The sequence below is a fragment of the Mixophyes fleayi genome, chromosome 11, assembly GCF_038048845.1.
Source record: "Mixophyes fleayi isolate aMixFle1 chromosome 11, aMixFle1.hap1, whole genome shotgun sequence".
In the NCBI taxonomy this organism is placed as follows: Eukaryota; Metazoa; Chordata; class Amphibia; order Anura; family Limnodynastidae; genus Mixophyes; species Mixophyes fleayi.
The window spans coordinates 77,878,151-77,898,592 of record NC_134412.1 but is presented as its reverse complement, the minus strand read 5'-3'; the positions used below and the strand labels follow the sequence as shown (position 1 = coordinate 77,898,592).

Genomic DNA, 20,442 nt, shown 5'->3' with positions numbered 1-20,442 from the left:
GCCCTTTTCTGTGCCCAAGTGCACAAAGCAAGGACTACAAAGACATGGTTTGAGGAGTTCGGTGTGGAAGAACATGACTGGCCCGTACTGAGTCCCAACCTCAACCCCATCGAACACCTTTGGGATGAACTGGAACAGAGATTGCGATCCAGGCATTCTCGTTCAACATCAGTGCCTGACCTCATAAATGCTCTACAGAATGAATGGGCACAAATTCCCACAGAAACACTCCAGCATCTTGTGGAAAGCCTGCCAAGAAGAGTGGAGGCTGTTATCGCTGCAAAAGGGGGACCAACTTCATATTAAAGTATATGTATACTATATATCATTACAGTCCCTGTTGTTGTAATGGTCAAGCACTTGAACAGTTTAGTTTATATAGTGTATATTGTTTAGCTCCACAAAGCTTCCCCGCTTCTTATTATACTGGGATGAAAAGTTGTATTTTACAGGAGTAACCAAATATGAAAGTCACTGCGTGACTATTATATGGCCTCTTCTCTGGGGTGTAACGTCACATGCTAGGATATATTCAACTGGGTCATTTCATAGATTTTTACATTACATGTGAAGAGATTTCAATGTATTTGTGAATGTTACAATTGCATCTCTTCACGTTTTATTATCGAGTATATTTTGGGCCTAATAGGCTTTTAATCACAGTCCTGTAAACCAGTACAAAAGAAGAAAAACGACACTTGGGATTAATAAAGAGAAACACTGCACAATACATTAATCTTCTTTATAGATGAATTTTTGATGGACGTTCTTTTAGGTTATTCTCTACATTCAACCAGAAATCGCTGTAAAAGCAGCAGCTTCGTTCAGATTTAAAACAATGTATCACATGTTCATAATATATTATGAAGCAGGGGTACCCTAAAACAAATATAAAAAAAAGACAAACGAGTTCAATAGGGAATGAATGGTGAAGATGACGAAGCCGTCTCCTGAGTGCAAGAGCTGCGTTTCTTGGAGCCCCCTGCTGGCGGGAGGTTGCCATTACACCACTTCGTCCTCACCAATGAGGAACAGGCAAAACCGTTGGCGGTGTCGCCTGCAGCCATTGGCCGATCTCACTTGTTAATAGAATGTTGAGGCAGATTGGTGGTAACCTACATCGTTTCCTGTGTGCTTCATACAGGGGTTCCCTCTAGAAGGTGCTGCAGAGGGCTTTTCCCTGGCTCTTTGCCCTCTTCCTTGCCCTCTGCCTTCAGCCATTCCATTTTCTGTTGGTGCTGCCGAACAGCGTCGGCCACGCGGGCATCGATCATGGTTTCTGTCAGAATGCCATCTTCTGAGGCGTACGCTGCAGCCTGAGATAGACAGAAAGAACCATTAGACACAGAAGATCACAGCAGCACAAAAGGACAGAACAGGACACTACACCCATAGATGTAGGTCACAGTCACCAAGTATTGCCAATTTTAGTACATAAAAAGCAGTTGCTTAAATAAACCAATTAAAGTGCATTAATATGTACAGTTTTTCCACACAGACATCATTCTAGAGAACAAAGCAAACCAAAAAACTAAAACATGCTCTTCTCAGCCCAGCGTCTCCATTTGTTTATAGTACAATGCAAATTAGCTGTTGGTGGGTGCTGTCCTGTGGGCTGGGGAGGATACACTTTGTACATTACTCCCTGGAAAACGCTGTCAGACAAAATGAGGGGAAGAATTTTACAGCCCGGCAGTCACCTCTTGATGAATATTTAGCACCATCCACAATTTCCAAAAGGAAAATGGGGCTGATGTTACTCACAAATGTTGAAACTAATACTCATTACAGGTTACAGCACACAAACACTATAGGGGTATATTTACTAAACTGCGGGTTTGAAAAAGTGAAGATGTTGCCTATAGCAACCAATCAGATTCTAGTTATCATTTATTTAGTTCATTCTACAAAATGACAGCTAGAATCTGATTGGTTGCTATAGGCAACATCTCCACTTTTTCAAACCCACAGTTTAGTAAATATACCTCTATGTCTATCCATGGCAGGTACATTTGAAAAGTGTAATATATCTCCCTGGATCTCAAAATACTAAAAATCACAGAACTCGTGTTTTCTGAAAAATCTATTTTATTATAATAAACCCTGAAAGAAAAGATTCACAGCCATTTGCAACTTATTCACATGACACAGCAGGAAAAACTACCCTTAAATAACAGCAAAAACCTCAATCATTAACATCCAGCAAGAGATATATAGCCCCTTAATTAGTATCCGACCGTACCACACTTGCTGAAAAACCAATCAGAGAAAGCCATAACTAAGCAGATCACATCTATAAATCTCCTCTCACTTCATCAAGCAAATTGCTGTGTCACAGGCAGTGACACAGTAGTAATGTCTGATGAATCATTCTGGTTCAAACACCAATGCCAATGTTTAACATACAACTAAAAAGTGTGGCACGGCACAGTCCATTCCAGACCAAACAAAGTTGTGACTCAATACAGTAGCAATAAAGCAGCAATCCCATGAAAACAAAATTATTTTTTCTGTAACATAAATTACTGTGGCAGGCTACAAGAGGTATGTTGGTATTAACCAATTTCCCAAATAATTTATGGCTACCATGGCAACCACAGTCACACGGCACATGATGTAGTGAACAGAGAGGCTTTGGAACACCCGTCTGAGATCTGCATACACAGACATCCTCTCCCTCCCCCCTGCCACCACATGACATGCTGTGAGCATGTGTCACAGACTGCCTGTGTTTGGCTGCTATTTTTGCTTGCCAACCAGAAAACTTTTGAAAAGGAAATAATGGTTTGTGGGAAGACACTGCAGAAAAAGGACTGATGCATGATTGGAAAAAAAATAAAAATCTTCTACGTGGGACTGCAGATTTAGGATAAGGAGCATATTTACAAAGCGGTTTCAATTTTCTGTAAACATTTGCAACATATGTCCTTCTTGTCACCAGATGATTAGTAATAGTAGAATGCATGTCGCATTTTACTGAGAGAAAACTATCCAAAAAAAAGTAAAGTTGTGCTATTAACGGGGCTTAACAAAGCAAATACTATTTACCATTATAAAGGGCCTAATTTATCAAACATTATTCTGCCTTAAATCCTGCAGAAACAAACGATTGCACATGAATAAGACAAAGGCTAGTATTTGGACTATTTAACAACAGTGTAACGACATTCACTAAATTATCCCTCAGTACCACTGTCCCCTTATCCTCTATGGGAACTGCAGCCTTGTCCAATTTACCAAGCTCTGAAAAGCTTAGCTTTTCGGAGCTGGGCGCCGTTAGGGAACGTCATCTTCATATGGCTATAGTAAAAGTCTAGCTGGAGAGGGCTCTTGTGATCCCACCCCAACAGACTGGATGCTCTTCCGCTCCGTTCAACACTTGCGCGCATGCGTGGTCTGATGGCCGCACACGTGGAGGAAGCAGACCTGTGGGTAAATGTATCAAGCTGAGAGTTTTCCGGCGGGTTTAAAAAACCAATCAGATTCTAGTGATCATTTATTTAGTACATTCTACAAAATGACAGCTAGAATCTGATTGGTTGCTATAGGCAACATCTCCACTTTCCAAACCCGCCGGAAAACTCTCGGCTTGATGCATTTACCCCTTGGACAGGACTCCGTAATACACGCTCGCTGCTGCGGTCAGCAGCTAGAGAACAGTTTTTACCATTTGCCAGTACAGCAGCTTATTGAACCAGCTGCCCTCGGCTTCAGTTAATGGATAAACTGCTCCGTTACTATATTTCTTATCGCTGCGAATAGCGCCAATAAGAGATGCCAGTTAGTGGGCAAAATTTGTGAGGGGTCTTAAATCAACCCCTATATCTTTAAATATTTACAACTGAACTGTGCAGAACCTAAACATCTATAAAACGAGCACCATTTTGCAGTGGAAGCCTGGAAACTGCAGATAGTAAGAAGGAAAGAGAACTCCAATTATAATGTCACATCAAACTAACGTCCAAGTCTACTCCTACTTGCAACCTGCCCTGTTTCGTTCTACATGTGCCCATTGCTTGTCTCCCCTTCCTCTAGCCTGTGTGAATTCAGCTTTGGGGCACTGATGATGTGGAAATGAAGTGACGGGCCATTCCAAGCTGAAAATAGGTGTTTGCATCCATTGTAGTGTATCAGTGTGATGTGTGTCAATTTACAGGGCTTCCCCCCCCCCCTCCTTCACCAACACTACAGCAAAAGAAAAACAAAAAACTCTTATCTGAAGGAGAAATAGGCTTATTTAATAAAACTATAGAGTATAAAATGTTCTATAACCCACATCAACTGAGATTGGTGAACTGCAGATAAGACAGATGAATTAAACAAAGGGGTATATTTACTAAACTGCGGGTTTGAAAAAGTGGAGATGTTACCTATAGCAACCAATCAGATTCTAGTTATTTATTTAGTACAGTCTACAAAATGACAGCTAGAATCTGATTGGTTGCTATAGGCAACATCTCCACTTTTTCAAACCTGCAGTTTAGTTTTGGGAAATTGGGAGTAAAGACAGAGCTGTGGAAAATGACCCAATTCTTGACCTTCATGAACCAATGCTCTCTTGAATAATTCTTTATTTCCCTCACCCAACAATATCAGACCTAGTAATAGGATGCACCCATCACCTACACACTGTTCAGCCTACAAAATGGCTGCCTGCACGAATAATCAGTCTTACATATACTTACCAAATATTTACAATTTGTTCCCTTAGGGTAGATACCAGGAGGGGAGGTGAAGATGGCGGACGGATGGGGGCGGGCGTGGCGAATCTAGTCATGTTGGCCCAGTGGAGGTGCTGGGGAAAAAAATTACACTAATCACATCATGGAGACTGCCATCCTGCCCACTTCACTAGGAAGTAGGCAGGATGCAGGAGCATGGCCTGCTCTCCCGGGAGTCTGGGAGACCTAGCAGATATTCCAGGAGAGTGGGCATGTATGGTCTTACGACCGATACCTCAGTCAGTCATGACTGATGACTTTAATGGAGTGAAACACAGAGATTTAGGGGGGACGACAATGGTTCATCAGGGTCAAGAATAGAGACGAAATTAATAGGCTAAATATTGGCTAGAATTCATGATGCATCTCTGCTCTAGTTCTATAACTCCATAGCAAAATTATAACTATACAATAAAAAATACAAAAACAAACAAACAAAAAAAGAACCCTCTGTCCCGCCACAATTGCAACTGTGGAGTCACAGACTGCTAAATCTGGCTGAAATGTGCTCTAACCAGTAGCCAGCGCCGACTCAGCTATCTAGTTTAGGATGCTTCTTTTGGTAGCCTGTAATGGTGAAAGGGTTAACTGCTGAAACAGAAATGGTGCAGGCAGTAAAAGTGCACACATGCTCATGTTAATGAAGCCCCATTTCTATTCATGAATGCCGGGGAAGTTGGGAGTATTTATGTTCGGCAGCAATTCAGTGTAAGCAGTTTGACTCCCGCAGCTGGCAGGTGAAAGGCCCGTCCCTCCTCCTCCCCAAAAACTGCTTCCTTGAGGGATTTTCCAGTGCAGCGGCTGTGTAATGTAGATTAACTGGAATGGGAGCGCTCTCCCTCCTCTCATCCCCAGCTGAAGGTCATCAGAACAAGGAGACACATACAGAGGAGACAGAAGCCCCTTCTATAGGGAGACGGACAGACGCAGGGGCCTCTGGGACAGAGCAAACTGTGGACTCTGCTATTTCCCGCCAGCCACCCTTATCAGATACATCTGACTCAGCAAATCATTCATCTATTCAGTGTATAATAGACTTCTCTAGAATTCTATTTAAAGGACAGCTTTTGATTCAAAGCTTTACCCACTGGATGACCTAAACAGTTTAAAAATGTACTTAAAATTGGATTAAAAACATGTTTTTTTTTAAAGAAGCACATAAACAAGGCTGAGGGAAAAAAAAATCTCTCAGGAGTCAGGTAGCCAATGCATTAAAACAAATTGCTGCTGGGGGCTACCATTTTGAAGTCATTTCTATGGATCAATGGATTTAACGTCTTCCCATGCTCCATGACAGAACCCGCTGGCTGCTATATTTCATAGGCTGGCTCCAGATTTATTTCGTCAACCTCTGACAAACACATATTAACCCTGTTTTGTGATAATTTTCCTGTATATGTGTATTTAAAATGAGCTAATCTGCCAGGGATGCCCACGTCAGTTACACACAGGGAAGGCAGCCATTTTGTGAACCAAAAACTTACTTACTAGGAACCAGTAACGAATGGGATAGGTTAAATATGAATACTGATTCAGACCCCAAAAATGGTTGCCTCAGAGAAGTTAATGGTTCATAGGGAATAATTACATTCTCAGGAATATTGGTTCACCCTGCAAATTGGTTGCTGCCTCTGTTATAGGTATACCAATGCGTACGAATGACCCAGGACCAGGATTATTCTGGGCACCTGACTAAAACGAAGACATCTGAACATTCTGTGCAGAAGATTCACCAGAACTATTCAATGCACAACATAAGCCCTGTTTTTGAAACTCAATTATTAATAGCGCAATTAAAAATTAATTGCCATTAAACATTTACAAATGACAACAAGAAAAGCTGAAGGCATGTATTATATAGACTTAATTGCATGGGGTTTTTTTTTTTTTATTTAGAATGTAACAGAATTTGCAATGCAGCTGGAGGCCATTAAGACGTGGTCCTTTATTTTGATGCAGATCTCCTAATGAGCTGCTGGACAGCTGTGGTGCTTAAAAATGGGATATAATCAAAGCATGGTTATGAATTCCAGGAAAAGGCTTATTAAATAGCGTGGTTCAAATACCACATGTGCTGTTACACACTAACCGGATATTCCCTCTCATCAGCCTAATATCATCCATGATTTATAAAGGGGCACCGTTCAATCAAAAATCAATTTATTTAGACACATTGGTCGCTGCCCCAGTGGAGCTTGCAATCTAATTTTCCTTACCAGGCACAGACACACACCAGGCCAATTTTAGTTACAATCAAATTACCCTACCAATAGCATTTAGAGCGTGGGTGGGAGGGCCTGGAGAAAATCCTTAAGGACGGGGAGGGGGAACATACAGACTCAAAGATTGCAGACTTGAACCCAAGGTTGTAGCACTACAAGGCTTCTGAAAGCAAAAAGGTCTGTGGGTGTCATGGGCTATAGTACATTGGTATTTGTTGCACCACCCATGGCATTTAGCGTCATTACATTTTCCTGCCTGTAGTATGTACTGGAAAGTATGCTGAGGAAATGCTCAATTAGCAAATAATAGTCAAAAGTGAAAATAATTTCCTATTTAAAAGGACATTTACATTGCTTAGTAAGAGGTGGAGAGATGTAACTGGAGGAACCTATTAATGTTTTCACAGCATAGACAATTCAGAGCAAATCCAGCTAAACAGGAGCAAGTGTGCACCTGGACAAACATATTGGAGTTTATTGCACACACTTATATCAGTTATAAAGACTCTGGAGGTTATTGCCCACTTGCAGGCTGGCCTGCACATACATATTGTTTCTATGCCTGGCCGCTGAGCCACTGCTGGACTGGTCAGACTGGTGGTCAGTGGTCTAACACCTGCTGGTTGCAGTGCTCAACAGTGCCTATTATAATAGGACTCCAAGGAAGGGGGGGGATTCAATTGTCTGCGCACTATTACCGATATTACGCCAGTAGCGCGCATCACCACCATTAATACGGTAATCTTTAACGCTGGTTTTTGCTTGCAACTCATGGAGCCGCGAGCAGAAATCTGGGTTAAATTTACCGTATTAACGGTAATAATGCTGCACTACTTCGGGGGGGAATTGAATTGCCCCCCAAGAGCCAATTTAAAAACAGCAGAGTGGAGCAGAAGGGAAATAGGGCATGGGGAGAACATGAAATACGTATGTGAGGCAATTGCAGTGCAGTCATGTAGCATGTGTAATTCGTGCGTGACTGGAGTGACGTGGCCGATCTAGTAACCTCGGTGTCGTATTGTACCATTTGTCTCTAATAATCTCACTGCATCTATCTGTGCGGCACAATCCCATGGTCCCTTCTTTTGGGCAAAAAGAACACTATCCCTTTCCCTCCAAACAGTCCCCGTTTTCAGTGGAATGTATAGATCAGAATGAAACCTCCCACTGGTTTACCCAAGTGTAGTTATAGTCCTCTGTAGTTGTACATATTAAGCAGCATTTGATTGTAATATTACTACAAAAGCCAATACGCATGTGAGCGTATTTATAAATGCATAAAAAAAAAAACAACAAAAAAAACCACAACAACACCTCACTACAGTTAACACAACACTAACATTTATTTTCTTTTGCAACATACTTTTGTCCAGACCAAAATTGCCGTGTGATTGGGTCACATATCCCTCTCTAAGCACTTTAACACCACAATCGGGCCAATATACAATAGGTGGCACCTGACCTCATATTTTTCAATAGATTGTAAGCGGACGAGCAGGGCCCTCTTGCTGCTTTTCAATCTTGTTTTAAAGAGAATTTTACAACAAAAAAAATAAATAAAAATGAACTCAGTTCATCACAACCAGAAATAAGGAGTAAAAAAACAAAAAAACAACTTGAGATACTCCTTGTAACTAGTAACACCGGCTCCATGTGAACAGAATACAGAGCCCAGTATTTACCTATCGGTATAATCACATTACGTGAGTAATCTGCTTGCGTGGACGAGCCCTAATAGTAATTGAAGGCAAACACACCTTGGTATTACGGTCACCTATTTCAAATAAATGATGGAAGGAGCTGAGGGCGGGAGGGGAAAAGGCAGGCGCAGGGGGCGGGAGGGGAAAAGGCAGGCGCAGGGGGCGGGAGGGGAAAAGGCAGGCGCAGGGGGCGGGAGGGGAAAAGGCAGGCGCAGGGGGCGGGAGGGGAAAAGGCAGGCGCAGGGGGCGGGAGGGGAAAAGGCAGGCGCAGGGGGCGGGAGGGGAAAAGGCAGGCGCAGAGGGCGGGAGGGGAAAAGGCAGGCGCAAAGGGCGGGAGGGGGGAAGGAAAGAAGGAAGGAAGGAAAGAAGGGAGGAAGGAAGGAAAGAAACCTAAAACACTTGTTTACATGATGGACAGACAGTAGCAGGTTTAGATGTTATAGCAGCCATCATTATTACACTATACATTGTAGATTTTCACCTTGGCATCTTTTAGTTAAGCAAAGTATACTATTATTAGTTGATCATCAAGGTTATTCTCTGTTATTTGGCACAGCACTATGCCCTTGAATTAAACCATGTGGCTCAGACAGGGTAAAGTGTAGCAATAACAGGGGGAAGAAAAGGCAGATGGAATATTGCCGCCCCCCCACCAGCAGCAAATGAGTTAACAATTCCATTAATGGATTTCTGTTAAAAGCTGCAGTGTCTTCCAACATCGCCACCCGAGCTTAATACCAATAAAGTGTTTATCCCTCATGAGTCGTCACCAAACCCCTGCATCTAGCCGCTGAATACTGCCATCCTTTGCGCTTGGCTGCTTTTCTGAATGACTTTCTAAAAATAGCTGAGCTGCGGGTTCCCTGCCTGCCAGAGAAGGAGGTGGTGGTGGTGGTGAACAGGAAGGGAGATGAGAAAGGATGACGGAGAAAGAGAGGGAGCGAGCATTCGGCGGTCCCTGCCGAGCGAGCTGCTGGCGTACTAAAAACCAGCTTCCCACCTCATTCATATTCATCTTTTTTTTTCTCTACTTCAAAAATCTCCCCCTGCGGACGCGTTAACCCATTTCCGCAGACTTGGCTGACGATGCAACTCTTCAGCGAAGCTGGGAGGCCAGATACCCTTTAACAAGGTTACCTTCTCAGCCGAGACTGGGAGAGGGAGGAGGACGAGAGGTCATAGTGACAAAGTTCATGCATTTATCAGGAGAAGACTGCTCTCTCGGAGGGATACGTAGGTAACCATGTGCTCCTTAATTCCCTAAGCTGTACACAGTACTGCAGCATCCAGTACCATATACATGCAGCAATCCATTTTAACTCTCCAGGTGTTGTGAAACTACAAATCCCAGCATGCCTTGCCACCTATCTGCTGGTTATCTACTGGCAAAGCATGCTGGGACTTGTAGTTTCACAACACCTGGAGAGCTGCAGATTGCCTACCCCTGCTCCAAGGAAAACAAATTCTCACATGTTGCGTTTTAATTTTTGGTATAACCAATATTAGAAACAACATGGTCCGCATATGGATTAGGGCAAATTAACCCATACAGCTGGGTACTGCAGGGATTTGTTTTAAGCTAATGATGCCCTCAAGCTAGCAGAGCCTCCATGCCCACAAAAGACACCCACCCCACTCACAACACACGGTGGCTATGGGAGCCAGCTGAACATGCGACTACTTTGATTGTCCAATCTTTTACATTATCAACTTTATTTTATATAGCGCCAGCCTATTCTGTAGCGCTTTACAATTGGGAACAAACGAAGCAGTCTAACGAGGTTATAAAGCAGTAAGAGGACCAGATGGTTAAAGTGCCTATTGGGGCTATATGATCCAGTCACACGGCACTGTTGGTTACAAAAGAGAATAAAGGTAAGTATTGAAAGGACGGTGTAGTGTGGTGGTAATCGGGTAGAATAGATTACAGACGTGAAGATGGTTCAGGAGTTTAATAAACTTGCCTGAAGAGGAGTTTTCAGGGAATCATTGATGGTTTGGAGACTAGGAGAAAAGTCTTGTTGTATATCCAGAGTGGGTGAAGACCATGGAAAGTCGAGGAATAAGAGCAAGTGACGAGTGAGGACGAGAGGGGCAGATTATAGTAACGGCCAGAGGAATCGAGTTGGGAGAGACTTTCAGACAAGTGAAGAGATATATATTGGTGCAGTTTGTTACGGCCTTTAGAGGTTAGTAGAAGTATTTTATATTGGATCGCCATCTTACCCGGAGAAGCATGTTACAGAAACCTAGTGATGGCAAGTATCTCCTTAACACAAGCTTACACAATGGGTTGGTAAAAATGTTGGCTTTGATAAAAAAAAAAAAACACAGCCAGGAAAAAGATTTACTAAACATTGGCAATCCTGATTACATAGAGATAGGACGGTAGAGCTTGTAGAAGTAGACAGACTAAATAGGATTTGTATTTTGGAACAGAGGCCCAAGAAAACCACCAAAAAATACATTAGAGCCATAGTTGATCATTAAATATGTAAAGGTTAACCTGGAATATCGGGGTCCAAGTTTGACCCAGTATCTGTCCACATAGGAACATGGCAGAATGGAACTCAGGAGGCTAGAAGGCAGAGCTACACACATTTTATAGTTGCCTAGTTAACGCTTCTTAGCGCCTTCTCTTGGATCATAGAAAACAGACGAGACCTGCTCTTGACTCCGTGTAACCAACTAGATTCCACATCCTTGTGTCCCACTGATTAGGAGATCTGACCAGATCACCTCTGGTCTAAAACGCTACGAGACGCATGCAACTAAAGGACACCTGCTAAGCCAGCCCTCATTAGACAAAAGAAGAAAGATAAAAAAATAAACATATTTTCTTCCTAAACAACCGTCAGCTTCACATGTTATTTCATGTGAATTTCTCCTAAGCCTATGGCAATTTCTGAGAATATTCTATACCAGGCCTGTCCAACCTGCGGCCCTCCAGATGTTGTGAAACTACAAGTCCCAGCATGCTTTGCCAGTAGACAACCTGTTGATAGATGGAAGGGCATGCTGGGACTTGTGGTTTCACAACATCTGGAGAGCCGCAGGTTGGACAGGCCTGTTCTATACCTTCTTTGCCAATCTAATATTAACAGAATTTTGACCATGTACTATTAAATTCTTATATACAAAATACATAAAAAATAAACCCACTCTTCTCCACCGCAAAAGAAACTATTTAAACCACGCAATAGACCATCATGTAAATCAGTTTGTATCAAAACAGGAATACACTAGAAAAAGCAGTGTTACGAGTTCATTTGAAGCCTGTTTACTGCCCATAGCAACAGAGCGTCAGACGTCCTCTCCCCAGAAGCCCCATTAAAAAGCCTCTTAACTCTGCAGCTGCAGCCCCGAGTAGGACTCCGCACATCTGCAGCAATCTACGATAAAACAAGAAAGAAAGAAAGCTACTTTTCACAATAAAAGGAAAGCCTGACAAAAGGCAAAAGCAGCCTGTGGGGAGACAGTCAATGTAAATGCTTCCGTTCAATGAGGTAGCATCGAGGCCTCCTGCTCTACGGCCCTCGATAATGCAAATAGTTCTCCACCCAGCGGAGATAATGGTCTTGAAACACTGCTCTGCAGTCATTTTCTGCAATTTGTCACAGAAGCTGAGCTGCCTGCGCTCAATCGGGCGACGCGGCGTCGTTTTGTGCTCCCTATGCCTTTTAATACCATAATTTTGTTCTGCATTTTTCTACAAGGCGCACGGAACACACGATAATGGGAAAAGCTGGAGGGTAGCCGCAAATAGATTCTAATTAGGGTGACATTCGCAAGGCCCCTTGTATAGAATCTTGCCATAGAGAAGAATGTTCCCAGCAAACGTTTTTCCACAGGCGTCAAGATTCTTAAAAGGACCAAAAATGCAGATGCTCAGATATGAACCATTAAGGTCAAAATACATTGCTTAGTATTAACCCAACCATTCCACTGACATTCCAGCTCTGTTAAGTAGAACAGTATTAAGCTGGGAACACACATATGCAATCTTACTTCAGATACAATTTCTGAAATAATTTCACCAACGAATGAAAGTCCCGATTCATACATACACACCTACACAACGTGCCTTCAGATCTGTGATCTTCATCTCTCCTGAACATCTGCTGAAATAATAGTGGCTGTACACAGTCTACATACATCTGCCTACACTGCTAGTCGTGAGTGCGTACACACTTCCACATTTGTTCCATCGCTGATCGGGATTTTTAGGAAGTTTCTAAAACCAAAATCAACAGATATGATGCGTTTTGGTACTAAGAACATGATCGTGGAAGAGTACACACACTGACCAAATAGTCGGGATTCGTGCAATCTGCACCATAATCACACAGGTGTGTACCCTACTTCCCTCATACAAAAAGTCGAGAATTGAGTCATGTAAGTTACTATAATACTATTGGCCCTGCCCATGTGTTCACCAATCTATGCAAAGCAAGTTGACAAAGCTGGCACTCAAACCCTGCCTGCTCCGTTAGAGAAGCACCTCCTTCCTAATACAGCAACCAGCTAATGAGAGAGCACGGTGGACATTAATTATAAACACTCCATGCACTGCTGTCACATAAACAAGCAAGTTAACAGGTTTACTATGAAAACAACAATTCAATTAGCATGAATAAAAAAAATGGATTTCCTCAAGATAATAGGAACCCCCTTCACATTGTCTTTCTTTCTGAATCCTTCTACATTCGTGTTTTGCGAACGTGGATCATAGCATAAGCAGTGAGGTGTGGATCTAAAGGATGAGACCTATATAGAACTCCCTACAAGACTTCCTATATGTCTTCTAGAGTCATGTATCCTACAGGACAATGAAGGAAGTCTCTAGGTCAACTTCATTGTTTCAATACTTGTTTCCCTTGCACTTAATCCCAAAGCCATTTACTTTGTGCAGAAAAGATTATACTTTGACTTCGGTTAATCTAATATTAACAATAAAACAGAGATCGGGCTGTGTTTATGTCTTACACACAGAACATGTGCGGATTTTACGTATTCTATGTGTCTAAAATGCTGCAAACCATCCTTAGAGTGTCCCAGGAAGAGTCTGTGGGCACTCATATAGTTAAAGTATAAAGCAGAATAATGGGATATACATAAAGCTACTGTGAAAGATTTAGAAGTTAAGAAAACATAACAAAACAGACGATCATGCCAAACACACAATTCAAACAAAGAAAATAAAACAAATTGTACTACAGTGGGAGACCAGGCGGGCAAGAATGGTTCTTCTTTGCCATCAAATACTTTTGTTACTTGGCGAGCTTACCTGCCAGGCAACACCCAGTTTGGAGATCTCTCGGCCAGACATGCCCTTGGTAAGTTCTGCCAGCTCCGAGCACTTCTTCCCATAGTCAAATTGGGCAACTTTCAAACGCCTAAAGAAAATAACATAAATGAGATGGTTACCGGCTCAGCGATATGAACTAAACACTGAGCTAATAGTACAGTTTCCTCTGCATGGGAGAAAGTATACAGCCATGGAAGAGGGCTTCTAAGCTTGGCAACTGGAGAGTACAAGCTAAACATTGCAGGAGATTAGTTACAGACTGACTAAATGATGCCATTTGCTCCATTTGAGTGCAGTGCTACATCACAGACCTATTCAAATACATGAATTTTGCCGTCTGAATTTGCAGCCTACAGAGAACGGACAATAGCCATAAAACACATTTATACACGAACCCCCCCAATGCCTTGACTAATCACTCCATTTATGTCATCATCTTATATAGAACACAATCAGTTATACTTCAGCGTGTCCTAGCACAGATAAAAGTATAAACCGCATTCTCTGAAACAGTGGTCATAAAAAGAAAGTTGAAAGGTGAACTTCAACCTTTTCTTTTTTGTTACTCAGGATTCAGCTTTGTGGTGGACACTTACTGCTTGCCTTCACTTGCTGGTTGCAAGACAAATTTATCAAAATAAAGCCTGACCAGGCGCTCTCGTTCCTCCAGCCCAGGGAGGGCAAAGTTGACAATCTCATCTATTCGGTCATTGATAGCCCAGTCAAACTGTTCGGGCTGATTACTGGCCAACACCAACATAAACCTGAAAAAAGAAATACAAAAAGCTGATTACATGACAGAAAACAGATTCTCACTGTACAGGATTGGTTACCAAGGTCATGTTACATAGGTGTCCAAATCAGATTCACAATAATGCTCATGAGTGGCAACTTAAAAACAGCAATTCCACAGCCCGCCCCCCTTAAACAGCTATTTAAATATCTTTAATCCATCCAACCACACAGTCCTTTTCTTAGGCGTTACAAATCATTATCTCCTCTTCAAAATCCATTTTGATGCGAGACCAGTATGGCTGCCGGACACACATGTGCACGTCATGTGATTGCGTGTGGGGGGGGGGGGGGGGGGGGTTTACAGTGCAGACAGAGCTCAGAGGGGAGCTCTAAAGCCTATCTGCTCTCTACATTATTTTTCAAGTGACTGTGGTTGCCTTGACACTGTGGAAACTCTGCATAATTATAAATCAAAAATAGCAGTCTGAATAAAAACAAAAAGAAAAAGGTTAATTACAAAGCTTTTTGTATTAGTCTGTCCCATTCTTTTTTATGGAGTTGCTGCTTTAATTATGTATAATGTAACTTCAGTGTTTTACTAAACCCAAGAAAAGTGTAAAGTCCTCCATATAAGAAGCATCCATATAAAAACCACTATATTTCTCCTAATAATGCCCCCACACGTCAAACATTTCCATACTTCTATGGGCCTACAATGACTGCAATCAAATATTGATTAGGAACAGGGACCTATCAGATGTCTATTGGGGCAGATAGTAACTCTGGTTGGCTGATGACCGCATTGTACCCTTTAAGTGACCCATCACTTCCAGCCATTCATCCTGAACGCCAAATCATTTAGACTTGGCCACACAAGTGTATGGCCATGTTTGACAACTAGCTGCCCAACAGTCAGACCAAGCAGCCAATCGCTGGTCAGCATCGACCTCTAGATGGATCCACAACCCAAGCTCGTCTCTGCAATTAAAACTGCTGTAATTGTAAAAGAGTTTGGTTCTATCAACGGAATGTTAGATTTTAAAAGCAACAATTCATGACCGTGGAAGTATTACATGGGTATTTTACATTGGTTTACATCAGTAATCTAAGCCAAGTTGACATCACTGAAAGTGAGCAGTACTGTGCAAAGGAAATTGTATAATGGAAATACTCTCTTCAAATATGCAGATTTCTACAATCACTCTCACAATGAAAAGTTGCTTACATGTACAGGGGGCAGACAGATTTGCTTTAGTTGCCATAAGAGGACTTGGAAAGAGATATTATTTAGGCACCGGTCATTTCATTACAAATCACATTCAATTGTGCTTCCTCCATGCTAAATCGACACCACTTTGTGCTTCCTATTGGGAAGCATGGAAAACTCAAGACTTTACAACACTCCAACAAAAGAAGATGAATTTTCCTCATTGCTTAACAATATTGCAGGGTAGCACTTTCAGTCCTTCAACATTCTCTATCAGGGTCATTAACAGCAGAATAATACCAATGAAAAGCTCATTTTAAATCCAGCATTAGCAAAGATTAAATCTTAAATGAAAAACCCCCAAAAGAAACCTTTATAAATCAGCTGGAAGTTCATTGTTATTGTCCTAACCTTTGGGAATTTAGCATAGAAATTCTATATTTGAATTGCAGCATTCTTCAGTGGTAAGACACTGGTTAGTAAGTTACTTATCAAAACAGAAGGATATTTACTTAGATTAGATAAATGTTTTTTCAGTTTAAGCAAACCTCCTGACTTTTTTATTATTATTTTTTTAAATGAACGTCTCTCCCCTGGGACCACCATCATTACCTCTAATTTGTTCTTACATATAGCCTTGACCTCTGTCGACTGCCTTCTCGGCTGCTGGACTCTAGACTCCAGCCAGAGATCAAATGTGGCGTCGTTAATAAAAGCATGATGCCCATTGGAGAACCAGCAATTCTAAATGCAAGTCGTCTGCTTCATCTTATTTCTCCTGCTACACATAGAGCCAAAAAGCAATGAGGGTGACTGTCAAAGGTCCCACTATAGGCGAGCACTAGGAGCCCGCTAAGTACAGTGGTTGGTAAGGGTACCGGGCAGGAACCCTAAAAAAGCTATAACATAGGGAGGGGATTTAGTTAAAATCTTAAAGTGGAAAACCCTTTTAAATTTATAGTAAGGACAAATATACACCTGACCTGTTTTTACTGTGCCTAGTGAGAATATATCTCTATATATAGAGCCTAGAGGAGATAAGATTAACCTTACCATGTCACTAATATCCTATTCACGGTCCAGCCAATGTAGCTGCGGCAATAGTTTTGGAAGGGGTGAGCTTTTTATTAGTCCTGTGTATTAACAAAATCCTGCAGTATTTTGTATGACATGGGATAGGGTGTAATGGTAGATGTGTAGTGTGTATAATATAGTAGATGGCTTGAAAGGGCGCCATAGCTCATTAATGCCATAACCCAGCCTTCCAGTCATCTTATTGTCTCATGGTACCCACCTTACTGTAGGATTACTGAACTGAAGGAAAATTGCACAAGTCTACACAGCATTCCTGGCTTCAGCTACAGTTCTTCAATGCAGAGTCATATGGCACTAGATGGGCAGAGTCATAGGGATTCAGAGATTGGAACGGCAGGGAGCTGGCTATATATTCCATAGAAAACTAACATGGTAACTCTCTAAACCCAGGATGTTCACCATCCGCTCATTAGTATTTATTAATACAAGGGCGCTTGCTTGCAATAGAAGTCACAATGAAGTATGGAGTCCCTACTGATAGCTGAACTTGGCACAGCAAGTGAGCCGACAGCGGAGCCGAGCAGGGTCAGAAGTTACTGAATGTGGCACCAGACGGTCACTTTCACTGTGGAATTCTGGTGAAGCGGCTCTCAGCACTACATAGGTCATGGCCATTGTTCCTCTTGGGATGTCTAGTGGCAAGTGAGGGCAGATCTTCCACACGCCAGGCTACATTTTCAAAGTGGTGCCATTCTCCACATCAGCGAACAGGGCATCAAATTAAATGTGGGTGCAGAAAATTTGGATTTTTACACCCAAAATTTGCAAAGACATGCATGTAGAGTCAGACAAAAGAGCAGTTAAAAAATAAAAACAGGGGGACTGTAAAAAAAATTGTTTGAAAACATGCAGCAATTGTGCTCTCTTTATTAGCATGAAATATTTGAATAGTGTAATTGCTACAGTGGACCATGAACCGTTTGCTATAATATCCATGTTTTAAATGTTCAATTTGAAAAGACAGCGATAAAAACTTATAGAATATCTAATAAGAAGGAGGACCATCCTGAAGACAAAATGTGGCAAAATGTTTATTCCTCCTTTTTGCAGAATACCCCTATAGGCATATTAGCGATGTCACTAGTTTTTAGTGAAAATGGCTGCCTCTACCCTGTGTGTGCACGTCACTGATACACCTCAAAGAAAAAATAATAATTTATGAAAATGGCATATTTTCCACCTCAAAATAGAGCAAGACGAGTCTACTTATCATAGAATTACGGTTTCCAAGACGTTGCCCAACCAGTAGCTGCCTATCCCCAGGCTGTGGTGTGCTACGCTAGACTGAAACCGCTCTGCAATACCAGACAGTGAGGGGGTTATACCATCTGCAATAGGTATACAGGACAGTGCATGCACGTTTAATGCTATTTAGTATTATTTATGGGGAATATTTAGTTATTTCGCATCATCGCTGTGACCTCCAGACCAATATAAGCAGCAGAACTAGACCGAACAGTTTTTTATGTGCCCTGTGTATATCAAATCCCAGAGTATTTATGCACAGAATGCATGTCATTTTTACAGGCTGGACCATTAACATTACTCATTATGGAACAAAAAGACTTAATGATAAGACATTAATCTACTCCACAGGCAGAGACAGGACTCTTCTGGAGCTTTCAGTTAACCATTTAATGTATAAAAAAAAAAAAGCATAAGTGGTTACAGCTCTATACTAAACAATGTCCATTAATGCTGCAAATAAATACAATTTGCCTTCTATAAGATTACTAGTAACACTTACAAATAGGCATGTAAAAGTTGCCATTCCTTGATGGAACATGGACATTGTATTTATGTTGGCTATGCCGCTGAATACAAACTTTTGTTCATTCCCATTAGCCATTTTCTATTAAGGGGACTCTAACTCGAACATTTTTACCTTTTGCATTTGTCTAATGTAAATAAGGGATACTTATATGTAAATGTGTATAAAGATACTCTGTAGAGGTGCCATTACGTTTCTCTTCTTAATAACCCCTTTAACTCCTCTCAGACCTGGATAATACAATATCTTAGGGGTGTGGCCTTGCGGAAAGGAATATGTATGACATAACCGGGTAATTGGGGAACAGTATCATCATTATTTATATAGCGCCACAAATTCTGTAGCGCTTTATGAAGACCTCGAATCAGTCCCTGCCCAATTGGTCAGGGAGACAGACTAGGGTCAATTTTGATAGCAGCCAATTAACCCCCTTGTATGTTTTTGGAGTGTGTGAGGAAACTGGAGCACCCAGAGGAAGCCCACGCGAGCACGTGGAGAACATACAAACTCCACATAGATAAGGCAATGGTCAAGAGTCAAACTCATGATCCCAGTGCTGTGAGGAAGTAGTGCGGGGGGGGGGGGGGGAACTTGGCTACGCCTGGAATGGACTTGAAATATGACAGAGAGCAGGCAAAGGGGTATCTGACAAACCCCACTGTATGATGTGGTAGCATCAAACTATATCTAGCACATACATTGACCTATGGTTTGTTTGTTTATTTTTTAACGTTTACAGTCCTTTTAAGAGCTGATGGCTGAAGAGTCATTTAACAGGAAGTCAGCTATGCACAGGAAACATATTCCCCCACGATGATAACTTCATCTCAAATATCTGCTTGCATAGTGGAGTACAATGGAGGCAGCAATTTTTGGAGTTTAAAAATACTCAGCCTCCAAAGTCACGAGGAACTAGTGAGGTCAGCGAGACATTACTCATTTCTAAGACAAAGATGGCACCATTCTTACATCATCGGAGTAATGGGTAGCTGCAAATGTACCCCTTATTTCCTTATCAACATAGTGGTTAGTGCAGACGCCTCACAGAGACCAAGGTAATTTCATGTGAAAATGATACATCACGACCCCTTTGCCAATATAACATTTTATTAAGATCTGTGACTGGGGTCTGAGTAACCTATTGTAATTAACCTTCATCTACAGAGGCAGGCAGGAAGCGGGGAGGAAGCGAGGGGGGGAAAGAAACGGAGGCAGGCAGAAAGAGAGGGGGGGAAAGAAACGGAGGCAGGCAGAAAGCGAGGGGGGGGGAAAGAAACGGAGGCAGGCAGAAAGCGAGGGGGGGGGAAAGAAACGGAGGCAGGCAGAAAGCGAGGGGGGGAAGAAACGGAGGCAGGCAGAAAGCGAGGAGGGGGGGGGGGAAACGGAGGCAGGCAGAAAGCGAGGTATAAACGGAGGCAGGCAGAAAGGGAGGAGGGGGGGGGGGAAACGGAGGCAGGCAGAAAGCGAGGTATAAACGGAGGCAGGCAGAAAGGGAGGAGGGGGGGGGGAACGGAGGCAGGCAGAAAGCGAGAGGGGGGTAGAAACGGAGGCAGGCAGAAAGCGAGGAGGGGGGGAACGGAGGCAGGCAGAAAGCGAGGGGGGGGGGGGGGAGAAACGGAGGCAGGCAGAAGGTGAGAGGGGGGGGGGGGGGTGGCGGGGGCAGGCAGGAAGCCACAGAGAAAT

The 20,442-nt window shown here is 42.4% G+C and overlaps 2 protein-coding genes across 2 annotated transcripts in view; one reads left to right on the top strand and one right to left on the bottom strand.

Annotated features, from left to right (window-relative positions):
• Window positions 1-6,476, top strand: part of TMEM240 (transmembrane protein 240) — an 85,471-nt gene extending 78,995 nt beyond the window's left edge. The window contains exon 4 of the mRNA XM_075189796.1: window positions 6,362-6,476. Coding sequence (XP_075045897.1) covers window positions 6,362-6,417 — 56 coding nt within the window. The 3' untranslated portion in view covers window positions 6,418-6,476. The remainder of the gene's footprint in view (window positions 1-6,361) is intronic.
• The window catches only part of ATAD3A (ATPase family AAA domain containing 3A), a 49,307-nt gene continuing 29,592 nt past the window's right edge, over window positions 728-20,442 (bottom strand). The window contains exons 14-16 of the mRNA XM_075189793.1: window positions 14,548-14,715; window positions 13,931-14,039; window positions 728-1,316 (exon numbers count right to left, since the gene is read on the bottom strand). Of these exons, the coding sequence (XP_075045894.1) occupies window positions 1,137-1,316; window positions 13,931-14,039; window positions 14,548-14,715 (457 nt within the window). The 3' untranslated portion in view covers window positions 728-1,136. The remainder of the gene's footprint in view (window positions 1,317-13,930; window positions 14,040-14,547; window positions 14,716-20,442) is intronic.